General features: G+C 35.8%; 1 protein-coding gene across 1 annotated transcript in view; it reads right to left on the reverse strand.

The window, feature by feature from the left end:
• The window catches only part of ERCC6 (excision repair cross-complementation group 6), a 42,801-nt gene that overhangs the window by 3,237 nt on the left and 20,009 nt on the right, over positions 1-19,555 (reverse strand). The window contains exons 7-15 of the mRNA XM_010000348.1: positions 16,013-16,148; positions 9,004-9,174; positions 8,379-8,555; positions 6,917-7,033; positions 5,462-5,557; positions 4,285-4,503; positions 3,380-3,490; positions 2,839-2,958; positions 1,783-1,877 (exon numbers count right to left, since the gene is read on the reverse strand). Coding sequence (XP_009998650.1) covers positions 1,783-1,877; positions 2,839-2,958; positions 3,380-3,490; positions 4,285-4,503; positions 5,462-5,557; positions 6,917-7,033; positions 8,379-8,555; positions 9,004-9,174; positions 16,013-16,148 — 1,242 coding nt within the window. The remainder of the gene's footprint in view (positions 1-1,782; positions 1,878-2,838; positions 2,959-3,379; positions 3,491-4,284; positions 4,504-5,461; positions 5,558-6,916; positions 7,034-8,378; positions 8,556-9,003; positions 9,175-16,012; positions 16,149-19,555) is intronic.

Here is a 19,555-nt window from a genome sequence, read left to right on the forward strand (position 1 = left end):
CTGCTGAACAATTAAGCAGTGGGAAGATGATGTTAGTTTCCAAAACACAATCTTGAGTTTGTAACTTTCAAACAGCCAGCTAAATTGTTAAACACAGGGATATATTGTTTTGCAACAGCCCCATAACACAACAGGTAACCACCATCCTGAAATGTCCTATGAGGCATCCCTTAACTAAGCAATAAATAACTTCACAGCTGTTGGGTTTTTTTGTTTTATTTTTGTTTTTTAATCTGTTACAGTTGTAAAGCTTGCATATATAACAATAAAACTATCATAAACCTCCTTGAAAGAAAAACAAGAGCTTGTTAAAATGACATTTGAATGGTTCAACTGGCTGAAGGAACCAAAAGCAGCAGAGCAGCTCAGTCTGATGGCGGTGAATGGATGACAACCAGTCACCAGACTTGTTGAGGAGAAGGGAAAAGAGCCCAACCACAGAAGACTGAGAGGAACAAATCTGGGGGAGAATAAGCTCCAAAAAATCTTCTACTATTGGTAAATCTACTTCTATCCTGCGTTTTTACTACATAGCTGTTGACTGCAAGTTCCAGACACTATTTTCCTGTACAAAAAAACATCCCTAAACAGAGCGGGAAATCAGTTCTCAGGAAGTGCTTTTACCATGGTTTTGGTGCCACTGGCATTAAACAGCGAAATTTTTTCAATCTAATTTGCAAAAAACTAAGTTGAAACATAGGGTGCAGCTACTGTACTGCACCCATCAGAAGACTGTTTAGTTTTTAAGAATTAACTGAGCTTCATAGCTTCCTGCAAGGATGATCATTTATTTGCAGGGAGAAAAACACAGGCAAGGTGAAAAGACAACTTTAGCTTAAAGTTCAAAGTCTATGGCACTGTTCTGGAAATAAATTAATTTCTGATGGCTGTTCTGACCTTTAGAGTCCACTTCCTTGATGTGGTCAGTGTTGTTCGAACAGAAGCATGCCAGAGGGACAAAAGCCAAGCACCAGTGGATACTGTGTCCATGTGGTAAAAGAAATTTTAAAAGGCACTCTAAGTGTTGGTATTTCATTATTTAGAGCTTTTCATTCATCTGTACTTTCGAAGTTCTAAAGAATAATGCCTAGACAGAGGATTCCCATGTTACATTAATTTGGGATTCACGTGAATGAAGCTAACTACTGAGAAAACTGAATGGGAAAGCAAACCAAAAAGATTTCATTGATTTCAAAATACAAGCACTTTAAAGCTTTAGCTACATTTTGGAATAAATAACATGAATATGCCTTGTGGTTCTTGGGATTTAATCCTCTCACTTTGGAATGACTTGGAAATAAAATAAAATTGAGTTTTCAGAGTAGTAAGTGGATGTATGCACCACATACATCTTTATATATCCTAAGTATAATATATAGAACTTCTTGATTTCAATTTACATTTCAGACTTACTGAGTTTCATGGTCTTAGTAAGAGGCTAATTTTTTTTTCCTGTCTGCACCTCATACTCTCTCATTTACAGCGAATTTTGGATGTGCTGGACACAGCTGCTGGAACAGACTAATGGAGTATTATTGAGCCTGTGGGTCTTGGAACTGGAAAGGCAGCACAGCCCTGTAGCTGGGAGCGTAATATTAGAAGAATGCCTACATCTTGCCAGAAATTTTAGGCAGTTTTCCATGATGTGCCCATCATGACCAAAATCAGAAGTTTCAAGCCATGTGTGTGCATGCACAGGTATGTTCCTGTTACACCATCTCAGATTTGCTACAAACATTTTCTTGAGCATATGGCTGTAAGCAAGGAATCATTCTGACTGACCTGTGGTATATCTTCTCTTCTATAGTGCCTGCAGTGAGAAGCCTATACACAGTCACCTGCTTCTTTTGGCCTATTCTCCAAGCACGTTCCCGAGCCTGGAACAGAAAAGGTTTGGTTACTGGACATCAGCCTCTTAGCCATGTATTTTAACATAGAGTTCAATAAGTTACATGGCTGTGCTATTTCTTTAACATTAGGACAACTAACTCAGCAGGAGAGGGGAACAGTTTTGAAAGTTTACATATGTGCAAAGACAAGTCTACAATTGTACCCAGAAATCTATGCAAAAAATCAATTATATTAAAATCAGAACTCATATCTAGAATGTGTCCTTTATATTTACTTATTCCAAAAGGGATCTATTTCATAATGCAGCTTGAACATACACATTGCCTTTGAACTTTTTTATTGACTGAAAGCTTTACTACAAACAACTTGAACCATGTGCTAAAACAGAGCACTCTAGGTCAGACTACACACTTGCAGATCTCAGAGTTTTACAGGATTTCCATATTTTTTTTTTTCCATATACTGTTAAAGGACCTGATAACCCAGAGCCTCATCACACTACAAAAAAACATTTCTTTAAGGTACTGGCTTAACAGTAGTTTCTAAGGGCATAGCTACATATCATTATTTAGTGACAAAGCCAATTTAAGCAACACTTGCTCTCCTTTTCTTACCCTGTATTGCAACCATAGAGTCATGCCTGTTCAAGAGTTTGCACAGCTATACCCTTCCTTCAGCAACACAAAAAAACCTCAGGCTATTTCAATTGTTTGTTTGGCTACACTCTAAACAGAGTATATGAATTGACAATACCGAAGAGTGGTAAGGTATAGCAGCATAAAGGGGCTGTGGTGGGAACCACTTAAATTGGCTTTGCCACAAGAGTAATCATGAAGTGAAACTGCACTCTAAGCAACTGTTGCTGGGAACAGCAACTTAGGGAAGAGCAACACAATGCTTTAACACTATTTGAGGCAATAAATGTCATTTAATCTTCAGTTTTATTTCAACTTAGGTGGTAAATGGAATGTTATGAACCAAACTCACCTGTGTGTCTGTACTGGGATTCCAGTCAGGATCATAAATAATAACCCTGTCAGCACCAGTCAAGTTAACTCCAATGCCACCAACACGAGTTGTCAGAAGAAAAATAAATATGGATTTGTCCTATAATACAATAGAGAATTTACTACAGCAAGAATTACCAAAGTCAAGATTCTTTTATTTATTTATTTTTTATTTCCTGGATACTTCTATTACTGGCATTATTTGCAAAGATGCAAAGGAAGACAAGAGAAGGAACACATTTTTAACAAATAGAAGTGATCTAAATTTCATTTACTGTTAGCCAACAGCATTTCTTTTCCCCATTTGCAACTGTGCTTTCCTACAAAAAAATCCAGCTTAAGTGTGAAAGAAATAATGACTTTTTCCCCACAAAGAAAGTGGCTTCATTTGACTGAACTCACTAGATTTGTGTCTCAAACCTGAAGCAGTATATTTTAAAACAAACCAAAAGAGAATGCAAGAAGTCAGAAGTCTGCCATAATCACTAATAGGCGTTAGTATGTGGGATATAACATCTCACCTCATTATATCTTGTTATAAGGGGCTGTCTGGAAGCTATTGTTGTGGTTCCATCCATCCTGAGGTAGGAATAGTTTCTGTCTCTCACAAAGACTTCAAGTATCTGCAGCATCTGTTGCAAAAGAAAACCAAATGTGAAAACTAAGCAACCTGATTGAGTCATAAGGATTTCAGGTGCTAACTGCAGTGCCAGTCAAACAAACAAGATCACAGAATCATCCTGGTTGGAAAGAACCTTGAAGGTCATCAAGTCCAACCATACATAGATCCAAAATGATGATAAAGAACCTGTGAATCTTAAATGAGAAAATTAATGAATTAATTTATGGAATTGGGGATGTGTGTTGGGGAAAGTAGCTTTCACTGCAGAATGCAAAAGTGCAATGTTTGTGCTTGGTTTGCAAAGTCCAGAACCAGGGACTCAAGACCAAGTAAATGCTGAAGAATTCCAGGGAATCCACATAAGATTATGAATACATAGGGAAAACAAATGAAGGTCACAGTGTGCTACTGATCCAAAGAACACAATTCTGGGAATTAGATGTGCACATGCACTAATCAGAGTGAACTACTAATTTTATCCTGAAACTGTAGAGAATTCCCATAGAGAAAATAAATACATCATCACTGCTTCAGCCTGGTATTATATGGGTAAAGCTGATACAAGCTTTGAGCTGGTATATTGAATTTGGGCAAAATTTCCATAACACTGCATCATTCCAGTAAAGCCCATGGACGTTGGGAACTAGTCTCCAAGGACATTAGTAATTTTGGTATTTTTGTTAGTAAGATGTTAATTTTCTGAGAAGGACACTATAAAAGGTGGTTCTAATTGCATGTCTTGTTGGGATGCACATACACACTTTTTAGTTTTAGTAAAAAGTAAAACGAATTAGCCCATCTTACCTGTCTTGACTGAGTAAAAAACAATACTCTGTGACCTTGCTTGTGCCATATTTTCAGTAAGGACTCTACCACTATCATTTTTCCAGAACGCTTCCAATATCCAAACTGATCTACTTCCTCCACCTCAGTGTCTGGTACACCCTTCAAGATTCTGGGACCACCAGAGAAGAGGTCAGGGTGGTTGCAAATCTTCCTCAAAGCTACCAGTCCTGAGAAAATCTAAAGAATATGGGAGAAAAAAAAAATAAAAAAAATTATTGACTAATACTTGTACCCATATAGGTTGTGGTTGAGAAAAATGTATTAATTCAGTCATGTTTCTTTTTAATAGTGGTTTGCTCTTTAGAGAAGCCAATGGAAGCTAATACTCATTTCATGGAAAGTCAGAAAAAGAAAATCAGTACAAGAGAAGGTCAGTGGAATTTTTCGTTGTTGTAAGCCTGTTCTGGTGACAATGTTAATGTAATTCTGCAACCATTTCCCCATTAGCAAAAACTGTCTCTATCTATAACTCACAGTCAGATTTTTCCTAGTCAAAATGAAAAATTCCACCAAGTTTGTTACTTGAATTTATTGTGCTCCACCTTCCAACCCCCACCATGTTAGTAGATAACTTTAGAAACACCTTGTATACCTGTCTGAATGTATAACAAAGAACAGATGAATAAACTTATCTGAACTAATATATAAAGCTGAAAATTACCACTTTTGATGCCATAGAGTAAGACAATGAAAAGGATGCTTGCAATTTGCTCTGCCATATGTTAAGACTGTGAAATCATCAACTGTTGCACCACAAAGTTATCATACTAAACTGTACTCTCAGAACAAGTTACTTTTCCTTTGCTTCACTTTTGCAATCAGTTAAAAGCATACATACAGTTACCTACAGCAAGTAATCTAATAAGCCATAATTTGTTCCCAACATATATTGTGAAGCTCATTCCATTTCTACTTTTATCTGGTCATGCCACTGCATAGGGATCACTACCTCTACATATTTTCATAAAACATTTCTGAGAAAAAAAAAAAATTTAAAAAAATGCACAAAACCAGAACTGGGATCAGTGTGTTTGCTTCCCTTTCTGCTCAGTATCCTGCTAGAATAAAGCAAAGGTCACTCCATGCCTTTATCCATCAAACTCATTACCTGCCATTAACCTCATTTAATGCCAACCTGCATTTCTCCATTGAGAATCTGGTAAACTTCTTTAGAGTTGATGAAATCTTGATAGACTTGACGCTGCTCTTCTGTCAAACGGCAAAAGAGAACCTACCAAAACAAACAAACTGCTCAAGCCCAAACTATTAACTCCAAATACAGTAAATTCTGAAGTTTTACAATGTGCTACAATGAAGCTTCACAGATGTCTGACATTCTGAAATACTAAGCTAAAGGTTACTGTATAGGAATAATGAGAAATAAAAGACTTAGAATTTTTAGAGAATGAACACAATCATTAAGATGGGTTTTATGAGTTTTTCTGCATCCTTTCCCAGTTTTTATTTTTTCCCCTCAACTTGCTTTATTTTTTGAAGTGCTGCCATTTTCCAGTTTTAATGAGGTAACTGTGCAACGTTAGCATTCTCTCAAAGCTGTGTTTATAGAGTCGCTTTCCATTGTGTGTCTTATGTCCCTTACCACTTGCAAATTCTTAGTACCTCATGGGAAAACTAGGTTAGCACATGTAAACTGTTCTGTCAGTAGCCTTTGAGTGTGAGCATATAATAATTTTTCAGATGGTCTGATGGGCTAAAATGGAACAAAAAACTTCCTTTCATCCTGCAAGGCAGCCAACATTATCCCTTACGTAAAACTTCTGTAGTAACCTTTGATTGACAAGAACAAAAAGAAATATTGTTAGTTTATGATTGCATTCTTTAAATAGCCCAGAATCTTTAAATTATATAGAAATTCAAAATTTGAGTAAAGAAAACATCATTAGACTACACAGCAGAAATTGAGTATGGCCTACTCATTTATTATGCAGCTTTCATCACTGTCTTTCAAAGACTAGCACATCTACTTCTGTTTTAGAGGGAGGAGACAAGAAGGAAAAGAGCAGGGAGAGGACAGAAAAAGCCTGAAGAGCTGAAACATGAGTGGCAGAAGACTCCAATAATTACTACAAGTATTTGTAGAAATTTCAGTTGCTTAAGTAAGAGCAAAGAAGTTTCAAGGCTAGTGTTTCGGAAATTTATTAGAATGTAGAGGCCCAGCTACCTTGCAGTATGTAAAACCTGCCATCAACTATTTCTCTACTATCCGCTGCCCAAATTAAATGTTTTACATCAGGAAACAATGTTACAGTGTCCAAGAGGATGCACTATAGGAAATGCCTGCAGACAACTCATTTGTATGCATCTGTAACTTAGGACAGGATTAGACAGGCCTGATTGCATTTCACCTATCCTTTGTTTATTAGATGGGAGTGTACTTGCATAGACCCTGCAAGACAATGACCATTTAATACTCAGAAACAGGTGAAAAGAATAAGCAACTTGAAAGCTCTTAAGGTTTAGTTAAAACAGCATTTAATCTGCTACTATCACAAATTATTTCCAAATGTCCATGAAATAATGGATACAGGGGTGGGAGATGGCTCAGATCTAACAGTAAAGATAATCAAACCTGTTCATTTTTATCTGGAAGTGAAAGGCTCATTTTCACATCAGCCTTCATTCTTCGCAGCAGGTAGGGATTTATGGTGTCCCGTAACACACAGGCACATTTGTATGCCGTTTTTACCTGAAGAAGGAAGAAAAAGCCAAACTTGTATTTTAGGTCTTGCTACTAATTTTTAGGAACAAGCAAAATTCCATGATTAGTAATAGGAAAATCCAAATGGCTTGGTTTATGATTTATGAGGATCTACAGTTACATATTCAACACACTGTGAATTACAATTAAAATTCCTGTTCACAACAATAACGATGATGTAAGTCCTCCTCACATACCACTAATTTATCTTTCCTAATTTAGTGGAATTTAAGAGAGACCAGAAATACGAGATTTCTTTTAGAAACCAGTCTAAGCAGCGAGTATAAGCTTGCACAGAGCCAAAACTCACATGACAAACTGCTAATATATATACCGAAGATCAAAAAAGAAGCCTGCAGCAATGGTGGTTACTAGACAATAAGTGAAGATTAGTGCCCGCTTGAGACTATTAAAAAATCAGTACAAGAAAATCCCCATGATCACAGAAACAAAAGGTCACTTTGGCCTTAAATGGAGCATATGGTTCTATAATCGGTAATGGATGTGTGAGATGGGTATTAACTGTACATAATGGCTAAAAATACCTTCATTTCTCTTAAAGCAAACCAAAGAATATAATAAATTATTGATATGTAAAAAAACAAAGTGTCCAATTTAGTAAATTACTAATCTTTAGACAAGGAAAGTACTTAAATTCAAGAAGAAAAAACTTTAGAAACGTATGTGGGCAAAACATTACAAAGAATATCTAAAAGTTTATTAGTATTTATATGAAACTTAGTCTGCAGATTCTTACGCAGATAATTTATCAGCTAATTTAAAAAAATGTTTAAGTTGTCATAAATACTGAGAAGCAGAACTAACAAGATTAATAGACATACTTATTCAAAATTATATTAAAAATATTTTTTGGTTACAAAATTAGTTTATCTACTTTCAGACTTCCAATACCTATTATTAGCTTTTAAAATTAAAAAGCAGATTTTTAGTTTGGATTTAAAGATTCCTCTGCATAATTTGCCAAAGCTTGATACCAAACATGAAAATTCTATTGAAACAGATAAAAATATGAGATAAGCCACCTCCCACCCCAACTTGCTTATCTTTATATGAGAGAATACTTCTAATGATTTAAACATTTAAATATAATGGCTTTTGACAAGTAAACATTGTTCATAAGCTATATCCTTCTATAAATGAAACACACTCATTTAATTTAACAATCTTTTTCACATACATAGCAGTAAGACACTGTTGCACATGCAACTCTCTTCTAGGTTAGTGTCTAGAACATACAATGAGACATATTTAGAAGTCAGTTTTTAAGCAACATAAGTTTCCTCAAGCAAAATGGTATTTTTGATGCATTTACCTGGACAGGAGATGCATTGGAATATCCTCCCATGGTTATTGGAACAGAAAATTGCTCCATGAACACAGGTAGCGTTCCCAGTTTCCCTGGGAATACAAAGTCAAAGAGGGACCAGAGCTCCTTCAGGTTATTTTGCATAGGGGAGCCAGACAGGATGATTCGATGGGGTGTGCGGAACTATTGTCAAAAAAACACACAGAAAAAAATAATTTACTTTCATGGTTCATGATGTAGCCTGTCACCTCTCTCAGAGAATATTTCACTATCAATGAATTATTATTTTAAAATGTATGGCCTCATATTTCTAAAAACCCCCAGCTTTCTGCAATATATTTTCCACAGACTGTAAGCAGCAAATGAACACCAGCAATCTAACATTTATCCCCAATAGTATGTTACTAGGCAATTTAACATTTGATTTTTTTTTTCTGCCCTACTTCTGTAAATTTACTTCTGTGAACACATTTAAAATGTTAAGTAAATTAAATACAGGCCTTGTGATTTATGCTTTTATTTTTTAGTAATGGTCAAACGTGTATTTTAATGCTAAAGTAATACAGGTTATTGGACTTACGTACCTCCCTCCCTAGCCCTTAAAATCTTTCATTTATTTTTTGTGAGGTACCTGCTTGCATGCAAGTGTGACTGCAGCATTTGGGTTTCGGATTTTGTGACCCTCATCCAGAATCACATAATGCCAGTCATATCTGTGGATGTTATCCTGCATCAGTCGAATGTATGAATAAGACGTAATTAAAATTCCATGGCATGAAGCAATTTCATGAATTAGTTTCACCTAAAAGCAGAAGGTGCACGTTGTCAGTAACAGTGAGACAGAAAACGCAGACCTACTCAGCTACAGGTTTGCTGTCCAAAGAACATATAAAAAGTTTTGAAAAAGCAGATATATAGTCTACTTTTCAAAGAACATAAGTATAGGCAAAACTTTGGTTATATGTTTCTTAGCTCATCTGTAAGAGAATGAAGCACTTGAATACTGTACTTTAACAGCTTAGACTTTGACCTGAAGCCTGGCCAGAAAGAAAAAAAGTGTTTTGTTTTGTTTTTAAAGGCAATATCTGAAAAAACAAACATTAGATTTGATTAAAGTAACTGGTTTCTTCAAGTTCTCATACATTCACCTCCCCAACCCAGCTTTGTGTACAGCATGCAAAATCTAGGATGTTAGAGGGAAATTAAAACAAGTGAAAGACCAAAAAACAGTCACAAAAACCTGCTTGGTTAATCCTAGACTCTGCTCAAACTTTCTCATTAGAAGAATTAATGTATTTGCTATTATTTTTCAAATTTTTTGCTTCTCTTGTAAGCTAGGTCCTTTCCCTCAGTTTTTACCTGCCTTTTTAGCTGTAAATTATGTGGGGCAGGGACAGTCTGTGTCACCTCCCACAGGATTCACAGTATGTGGGACTCATCTTGCATTTATCCTCTACATATTCATCTAGAAGTCTTAAACACAAGATGATGGGCTGGGAGGCAATTCTGGATGAATCAAACATACCCAGTGTAGAGGAAAAAAGTAGAACAAGCACAGAATTTGCTTAAGGAAAGACAAAGCCCTTACGAGAAATGCCTTTAAGAAAAAAAAAAAAAAAGAACACAACAAACCAAAACCAACAGGGAAAAAAAAAATCCATCGCTAAGACACAGATGGTTCTTAAGATGGTGATCTCTTATTGTAAAATTTCTTGCTCAAAGACATATCTCAAGTTTCAAAAAAAACAATTCTGCATTTAACTGTTCAAGGATTTCTAATTACTGATTATCGTCTCCTGATAAAACCATGACACATTATGTTGACACCATGATTCTCAACAGAATATCTTGCCTTTAGAATAATTTGTATTACAGCCAGTGTAGGATTTCTGGGCAGGGGTGGACATTCAAAGCTTAATTCTACCTGGTACATTGCCCATAGTCTGCAACCATGTCCTGGAGTCTCAGCAATGGCCTATCATAGAATATTGTAGACATCTTTACCCAAACACTTAAGACAAATAATCTCAGGCGATTTCAAATTAAAAGCTTGTAAAATATGTAACCTCTCCTAGTTTTTGCAATTAATAGGGTATGTCTGCAATTAGCCTGACTTACAGAATGCTACACTGTTGTCATTAAAAGATGTTTCGTGGAAGTGCTGCTGTTATTATGGAGGCTCCAGAGACCAATCCCTCCTAGAGGGCAAACAGTGGACTGGTAGAAAACAGCAGCCATAAATCACATTGTCAGGTAGCAGAGAGAACAGAAGTGAAACATAGGCACATGAAGGCCATTCACTGTAAACACACCACAGCAGAATCCTAGTCAGGATTTACTGAACCTGTAATTAATTAAAGTTTCCTTCAAGCTAAATTTTTAATAAACAAGGATTTGTGCTGACAATGAAGAAATACAACAACACAATTTTATCAACTCATACCACAACACTTATTAACTCTAATTTTACTACACTGGGTACTTTCTCAGAGGTTGCCTTTGCTCTAGTCACAGCTCTTCGAATAAATTTAAATATTTTAAAATACGATAACAGATTTAAGATTAGATATACATTTTTGAATCTGTAGCATTTCAGAATTGATGCTATTTTATAATGTATTCTTTAAGTCACAATTCTTGTTTGGTTAGATTAATGCGTGTTTACTTTTTTTTTTTTTCTCAGAAAATACACTTCAATGGAGATATTTCAGGGCATGTGCTGTTAAACAAAAAGAAAACCAAAACAAACTACAAAAAAACTCAGCTTAAGAGACAAATCCTACTAATGCCAAAAGATTGCACAGCAGTCATCTAGCTTTGAAATTCTGAACTCTAGCCTTTAAAAGATGCTAATGAACAGTGGAACAATGCAAGTAGATTGAGTAATTCTGATCCTGCAGTTCTGTTCAGCCAAGTATTCCAGGCCTTAACAATTCAAGTGCAGTATTTTCTCCTAACTTAGGGTGCTAAGTTGATTGCATTGCCTTTTCTTCACTGGGACACATGCAACGTACAAAAACTGGAAGATTTTTGGCCAGCATCATTCCTTAAAGCTAAAACATTTATGATTTACTCTAAGGACACACATCTAAGCAAATGCTTTTTTCCTGTTGGCACCTTGCTGTAGCTACAAGTTTGTTTCTGAAGCTACAAATACAGAAACATTTTTTTTGACTGATGCTTACAGAAATAAGTTTAGAATCTTTTTTAGTATGAAGTAGCCTTTTAAAAATATTTAAAAGGACCTGAACTCTACTATATTATATATTAAAAATGGTAATTTTCTTAAACAGAAATACGTATGTTAAGACTGAACCCAAAGAACTAGACTAGTGATAACTACAAAATTGTCTACCCATTCAAATACTTGGCAAGTGTGAACTTACAGAGTCTATCTATATCTAGTCACTTACACAACAACAACAAATCTATCACTTATGAATCAAAAATGCATCCTTCAGCAGGCTTATCACTATCTCACAACCAACCATTAAGTCCAGGGATCCATAAATTCAACCTATAAAACCTCTTTATTATTTCCCCACCCCCAACAAAACAATCTAAATGGCACCATGAAGAGTCTTCAAAAGAACACATTACAATGTTTAATAATGTAAAAGTTGCAATAAGTAGAGCTAAAGCACTTACTACATATTTAACAAGAATACTACTTCTTGTGGCTTGACACTAAGTTTACCTGAGTTTGGTCCTTGAATCAGAAATAGAGCATTTGGCTAAAGTAGAGGTTCCATATGCAGTCATGCCAGTAACTGTAACCTCTGCAGCTTTTTTTCTTTACATGTAGATTGTGTACTCTACAGTGAGGGCAGAAAGTCTAACATCTTCAGTGTGCAAAGTCAGCTTCAAATAGCTAATTCCACAGGTGCAAGCATCATGAACTGACAACTGTTTTTGAGGGTTGCACTGTGTGTTCAGCATTTAATCAGAATACGGGAATGTAAAGTTCCAGCTTTACAAATGGTATGTGATTGCTACCAGACAGAATTGTTAAGCTCAGTGATACCTACCTGTTCTAAAGATCAAGACATTGAAAGTTCAGCCTTGATCTTAAAAAAAATAATCTCCTTCCATATGCAGTATGCTAAATCAAGATAACCAGCATTCATTTTGCCTCTTACATTCTATGATTTAAAAATGCTCATGTGTGATCAGAAGTTTTGAAACAACAGGAAAAATTCTTTATACAGAAGGCTTTTTTCCTGCACTTACAGAGCTTTCCACCCCTTATCTGCTTTTCTATTCCATAAATGAGATAGTATTTATGACACACTATATTATATCTACTTTATTTTCTCTCATCCTTAGAGGTCTCAAAGCACTTGATATTTACAAGTCAGTTTAAGCTACATCAGATTTGAGTGTAAACCACAGTAGGAGGTTAATAGCATAAGACAACACCACAGGACACAGTCAGCCACAAATACTGTACCTTGTTCAAACTGACAGCTGACTTCACAGGGGAAGACTACTTAATTCTTATTCTACTGCTTCCAACTTAAGCACATTTATCATCATAAAGGAACTAAATGATTGTTTGTGATCACAAGTAATACTAATAAAAATAAAGCAAGTTTTCCATTTCACCCAAATGCCTTAAACCAGCTCTAAAGTTTTTGGAAAGCTATGCAACTTGCTATTATGTCTTCCAACATCTAAAATACCAATATGTCTTCCCTTCTGTACAGCTGAAGGCCTTTAAACTATTATTTGTATTTCAAGAGGTGAAACTGGAACGTTACACTTCTCTACCTTACTGCCAAAATTGTTTATCACTGTTCTTTTAGCACAGGAATGAAGCAGTCTCTGTTTTGAAGCATGACACATGCTGAAAACCTATACAAATACTAAAGCAGCAGAGATAGCTAATCTGGACACAGACTTATCTGAAAAAGGCTGACCAGCTTTGCAGTCCATCTGGTGCTCACAATTCAGGCTGTTATATTTCACTATTATTGTGGAATATAGTAAAGTTGATTGCAAAGAAAATCCAAATGGACTGGGAAGAATGGATATGGCAAGGTAATTACCAGTCAGCCTTTCACTTACCACACTGCTCAGAAAGAAGTGTCACTAATTGAAAAGACATGCAAGATGTTGCCTAGTATCAATTTATGATAAAACAATAATAATCAGAACAGATGTCCTCCATACTCTTCTCTGTCAGCAAATACATCTGTAAGCAAGTCTAAAGAACTGAGAGACAGGAGCTTGCATTGTTTGCGTAGCTTAGAAGATACAACAGAAATACCTATTCATAAAAGCATATAATTTTACCAGTTCTGAAAGATTTAGTATTTGCCAATATTTCAGGATTCCTGACAATGCTACAGTAATAATTATGTAGATCCATCTCACTTAAAAGATCAACTTAGGTTTTATCAAATGAAACTTCAGCTGTTGTCTCTTTCCACTAAGAAATACTCTCTTGCCTTAAGGGACACCTGTCATTGCTTAATTATTTTCCTTCAAAATTATCCATCACTAGTTTTAAGATTAACCTTTTCTGTTCCTGAGAAATAAATTGTCTCTCTTTCATAGGCCGGTACAGAACAAGTTGCAACAGTGTGCTTTACCACGAACAATCTGCTGGCCAACTACTACAGGATAATGCATTAAGATCTTCACTGTCTGATGTCCAGTTAAGATGGGTGACAGTTATGTTCTTCTACCAGTCCAGAACATTCTAACCTCTGTTAGCCCAGGGGCTGAAGTTACCTCTTACTACAAATCAGATAAAAACATTCAGTTCCTCAATCCTGTCTCCTTGCAAGTTAGCTGTCCAGAATAAAACGCTTTTCATTTATTTTGTGATAAACCCTGATGTACTAATAGAACAACAGATGACTCCTGGAATTGTCAGTTTAATGCCAAACAGGTCTGTGCAACATTAAGACCACAGGTGCACCGAGGCTTGGCTTCTGGCCATGTAAATTTAATCTCAATAGAAGAACAAATGTATGTTCCTATGCAGTCTAACCACAAATTTCTTATTTATTTCTTCAACTTATTTATACTTTATGTCTTATGCCAGAGCATAAGGGTAGAATGGTCTCTGGATTAATATTATAAAGTTAACATAGGCATGTAATGCCTATGTTATCTCCTGTAATGCCATAGGTTATCAGAAGATGAAATTGCCACAAGATCAGATCAGCACTAATGTATTCATAGAAAGAATGCAACTGAAAAGAAATTCTAGGTAGGAGTATCACCTGGCCTGTACTATATGCGATACATCTTCAGTGTACAAGTGTTATTAATAATAAATTACAAGCAAACTCTTAGTGAAGGCATAAAGACAACTACAATGCAAAAGTTTGGGGTGGTGTTTTTTGGTTTTTTTAAAATTTATTTTAATCATAAGCTTTTCCTTCTCTGATTAAGAGGCATCTAGGGAAAAAAACACATGTACATGAGGTGAAGACCACATCAGCAGTAACACTAGTTTAAAGCACCCTGTTGCAGGTCTCAGAAGACAAGGCATTATGGCAGAATTAGAGAACTGAATCTATCCAAAGTGATTATATGGTAACAAAATTTCTTAATTCTAAGCTGTTGAATAGGCATTTGTTGGAGGACAATGGGAAGGTGAAGCCCAGAAAACCTGACTATTCCTGCAGATGGAAAAATCTGAGCTGGTCTGTCAAGTGCATTAATTAACAAATAGCCCAAAATAAGCACACACAATTTAATTTAGAAAGACATGCGAGCATGTTATCAAGGTCAACAGACTTTTAGGGCTTGAAAATATACCAAGTTAATTGAACAACAGGAAGCTATTAGCACATGAGGGCATGTTATTACTTTTTTGCCATGTACTGTAACTGCATCAATTACCTCAGAATACACTTAATCAAGTGCAATTAAGCATCATATCATTTTAACGTTATTACAAGAAATTCAATAAATATTTAAAGAGAAACTTAAAAATGCTTTGCTGAATCCTGAAAATCCATGTAAGCATCTGAAATGTGAGGCCAAGGGAAAATAAAAATCTAAGTTTTCCTTGTTTTGTTCCTGCAAGGTACCAAGGATTAAAACTCAGGCTTGTCAACTTAAGAAATGGCATAAGAACATACATATTAAGAAACAGGCCAAGAAAATTAAAAGACTGAAAAGGCACTGCTTGAAAAACAAGAAAAACAATGAAGTAACACCATCATTAATGAAAATGAGACTAGGTGATATCAACTGATATACTGACCAACCGAAGAGAAATTGCCCAGACAAGCAAACTGTATTAAATATTAGATCAATGACACAGTGATGCACAGAAGTATGAGGAAACAACTCACCAATACTACAAGCACGTTATCTGGTGTACAAGCAAGTCTAGTGGTGAACTTCTAGCATGGACTGCAGCACAAGCAAAGCTCAAGTGAGAAACCTGTTCCTATGTTTAATTTTTTCAGGCAATGCTGGTCTGTATCCTAATATAAATGTACTCCGTGTCATCCCCTTTCTGCCCAATTTCCTAACAAATCCAAGTGAAATTTCTGCTCCTGAAACATCCAGGTACAGGAGATTTTTATTTATTTACTTATTTTTGCTAGCACAACAAAAGAAAAAAAATAAAATAGAGAAACACCTAGAATTACAAAATGGATGTTAACCATTACCTTCTTCTCCGTATAAGAACCAGTTTCATGGAGAACAGCGACTCTAAACGGAGGCCACCAAGTGTGGAACTCTTTTACCCACTGATGCATCACAGTGGCTGGACAAACAATCACTGTTGGACCCAATCCCTGGTACCTAGAATAAAGTATTCAAGAAAAAAAATAATCTGAAATAAATGCTCTATATTAAATGGCTCATTAAAATACACACATATTAAAATTACACAATTTATAGCTCAAGTGGAATATGAGAGCTCTGGAAATTAACTGGCATTATGTTTTGCTGGAAGTCTGTTTTTTAAAGGAAGATTAAAAGGTACTGCTGTAAGAATCTATCCACTGAAAAGTTAATGGATGCATCTATCAAGATAAACACAGAAATAGAAAAGCTACAAACAATAAGGCATAAGGGAACTTCCTCTTGCGGTAATACAAATCAGGTCTGGGTGACTGCTGTTTCTATGACAGAAAAGAAATCAGTAAGAAACAGATATTTTATTACTTCTATTAAAAAGAATGTGTAGCTAGAGTCTCACAAATGGACTTACACACAGGTGTTCTGGTTGATTTTAGTAATATACTGTACTATTATCCCCATAATTTACAGCTAAGACAAGGACTCTAAAGCAGCAGAATATATCATGCATGGAAGTTGAGGTCTGAACTGGGCTTAAGCTGTGTCATAAGTTTCTTATTCATAATCATATGATTGTTTCTGAGAATTACTGAGGACATTTGAAACAAAGTCTTTCTGTATATTAAGTTCAGAGCAACTCTTAAGGTTAAGAACAGAAAAATCTCTCACACAACAGCCAAACAAGAAACATTACCATCACAAATACCAACAATCACATAGAAAATATGCTAAGTAGTGGTTACTTTTAGTAATTTTTCAAATACATTTGCTCTTTAAAAATCAGAACAAAATGAATTTGCAAACAAAGGCAATAACAACAGTTATCACATACTGATCTGTGTCTGTCCATGTACCATTCAAGTGATAGTTTACAAAAAAAAAAAATTACAGTATATATTCAAGATCGCATGCACATAGCAATAAAGGATTTCCCAGAAACCAGCAATATTCTGCTTTAAAAAAATCCAACCTTTAATGCCCTTAGAAACACCACTGACATGAAGAAATAACATTCTTTATTAAAAGCTTATACATATGCAGAATGACAACCTGGATGTTTCTTATATATAGTAGTTTTTCATAATGAAAGATAAGGATCTTTCATAGTCTAATTAAGTAACTCCCAGCAATCAAGGGGAAGTTAGAAGCCAGAGATTAAAAAAATAGCTTCAATCATGTTATGAATTTAAATAACCACTCTTAAAAGTATCTACAGCAAAAAAAATCAACTGCTCTGAAGAATATCTATAGCAAGAGGCCAACTTTTCCAGCACATTTGCATTCTTTGTGGGTAGCAACAAGTTACTTCTGTTTATTCCCCTAGTCTGTGTCAAACAAGCTCACGTGCTGGGTTTATCCAGGTTTTTCCTCTCCCCCAGCTTACACAGAGAGTTCACACATTACTTGATCAATTTTCAGAAAATCTACTCCCCCTCCACTCAGTTGTGTGAAACCTCTTATGTGTCTAGTCTGGCTCTAATCACTTTCCACTAGCCAACATTTTATTCTTCTCTTGAGAGCTTTTATTTATTTATATCTAAGAGTCCTCTAACTTCTTCTCATCTGTGCTATTTCACAAAACTAAGCAAACCATACAGTTGTGCTTGCTACACTTAGAAGGCATCCTTCATTCTCCTCATGACTGCAGCAAATCTGCTCTGCTGCCAATCCAATTTATATTTGTTTTTCTTGAACAAAGGTGACAATAACAACATCCCAAACCAAAACCTTACTGGTGTCATGTACCAGGATACTAATATTGCCCTGTTCCTACCCCAAACATATCGTCACAGTTGCAAACTTTGCCACAGTTGCATTGTACAAAATGGTCAATATCATATATGATCAACATAACCAAATCTTTCTTCTTCTGTTGCTTCTAGTTTATATAAACCATATTCACAGTAAGCACACTTTCTTAATTCTTATTTAATTGGATGTGATTAGAATTGCGAATAAGATCTATTCCTGCAACTTATTATCAAGAAAAAGGAAGCTGTAGTCATACTATATTAACTTTAAGCACTCAAAAAATGAGCAGAGAAAAACATGTTGCATCATAACCAACTCTACTGCTAAGCACTGGCAAATCATGCTTTCAAAATGAAACAGAAATGACACCTAAGTATTAGTGAAAAATAAGAGCAATGCTAATTTTCTGGGGGGCAATGGATTTTTATTTATATGAACACCATGGAAATTAATCTCTCTGCTAATCATGCCAGAGATAGAGCCTTAACGATTGATGCGCATGTTATCTCAGTATCTTGAAGGGCACAGAGGAGTAAATAATCAGTGTATAAAATTTATGGCAGAGTTTCTCATCTGATCTCTGAAATAAATAAAACAAAGTGTGCAGTGAAAGGTAACATCTTTGTTAAACAAAATAATGCATTTGGAAAGAAGCAAACTTGTGGACTCCCAAACCCTTCAACAGGTTTCAACAACAGATTTCAGCCTAGATACAGGATAGAGATGGGATACTTGAAGTTTACTGCTGCTTTGTTTTTTTTGTGGGAAGGGATGATTGGTCTGAAAGCTACTGATTTTTCCAACTACCTCAGCTTGTCTAACGCAAGAATGTTTCCCTCCCCACCCAATAAATCTTCTACTGATACCTCACATGACATTTGGCTTTCTCCAGCTGTATGGCTCAATAGCTGTTAAAAGGGAGACAACATTTTCATTTTTGTAATATTTATACTCTATGTAACAGCTAGTTCTTTACTTCAGCTAGTCGTTAGGCTCCATCAAAATTAGAAAGACACTGGGATGTGCAGCAGTTCACAAAAGTAAATTTCTACTTACCTTAGAGAAAACATTACTAATAGAAAATAAAACTGAGTATTTTGAATATCAACAAAACTGACCCTACTGTCTTTAATACTCAAGTGCCTCCAAATATCACAAACTGCAATTCTGCACAGGAATGACAGTATTGGCTCCATTTTACAGGAGGCCAGCTGAGGCTGGGAAGGCCCGCAGTAGCGCACTAGCTCCATCTACACATCGAGGCAATGAGATACATGAGCTAGGCTGGAAGGCATTTAAACATGCTGACAACACAACTATGTCCATTCTCACTGCCTGCTTCTCAGCCAGACTGACCAGAAGATCTTCTACTTACTAGACTACACGGCTTTCAGAGAGAAGCTAGCTCACATGTCAAGAGATGTTCTTTACAGATTTCCACCTATCCAGCAGGACTCCAGCTGGAGCAGGGAATATGCCTACAGAAAATGATCTGTACAGTAGCATCCTTAAATCACGCAGCCATATCCAAGTCAATCAACTGGCTTGAGTGATGGAGGACTATTTTTTATTTGGAGGCTACAGTAGGAAGAAACTGGAGAAAAGAGTAGTATTTTCTCTTTAAAGTATTATTTTACAATTCATGTACCTGCTGA

Source organism: Chaetura pelagica, unplaced genomic scaffold (genome assembly GCF_000747805.2).
Source record: "Chaetura pelagica isolate M959 unplaced genomic scaffold, ChaPel_1.0 scaffold156, whole genome shotgun sequence".
Taxonomy (NCBI): Eukaryota; Metazoa; Chordata; class Aves; order Apodiformes; family Apodidae; genus Chaetura; species Chaetura pelagica.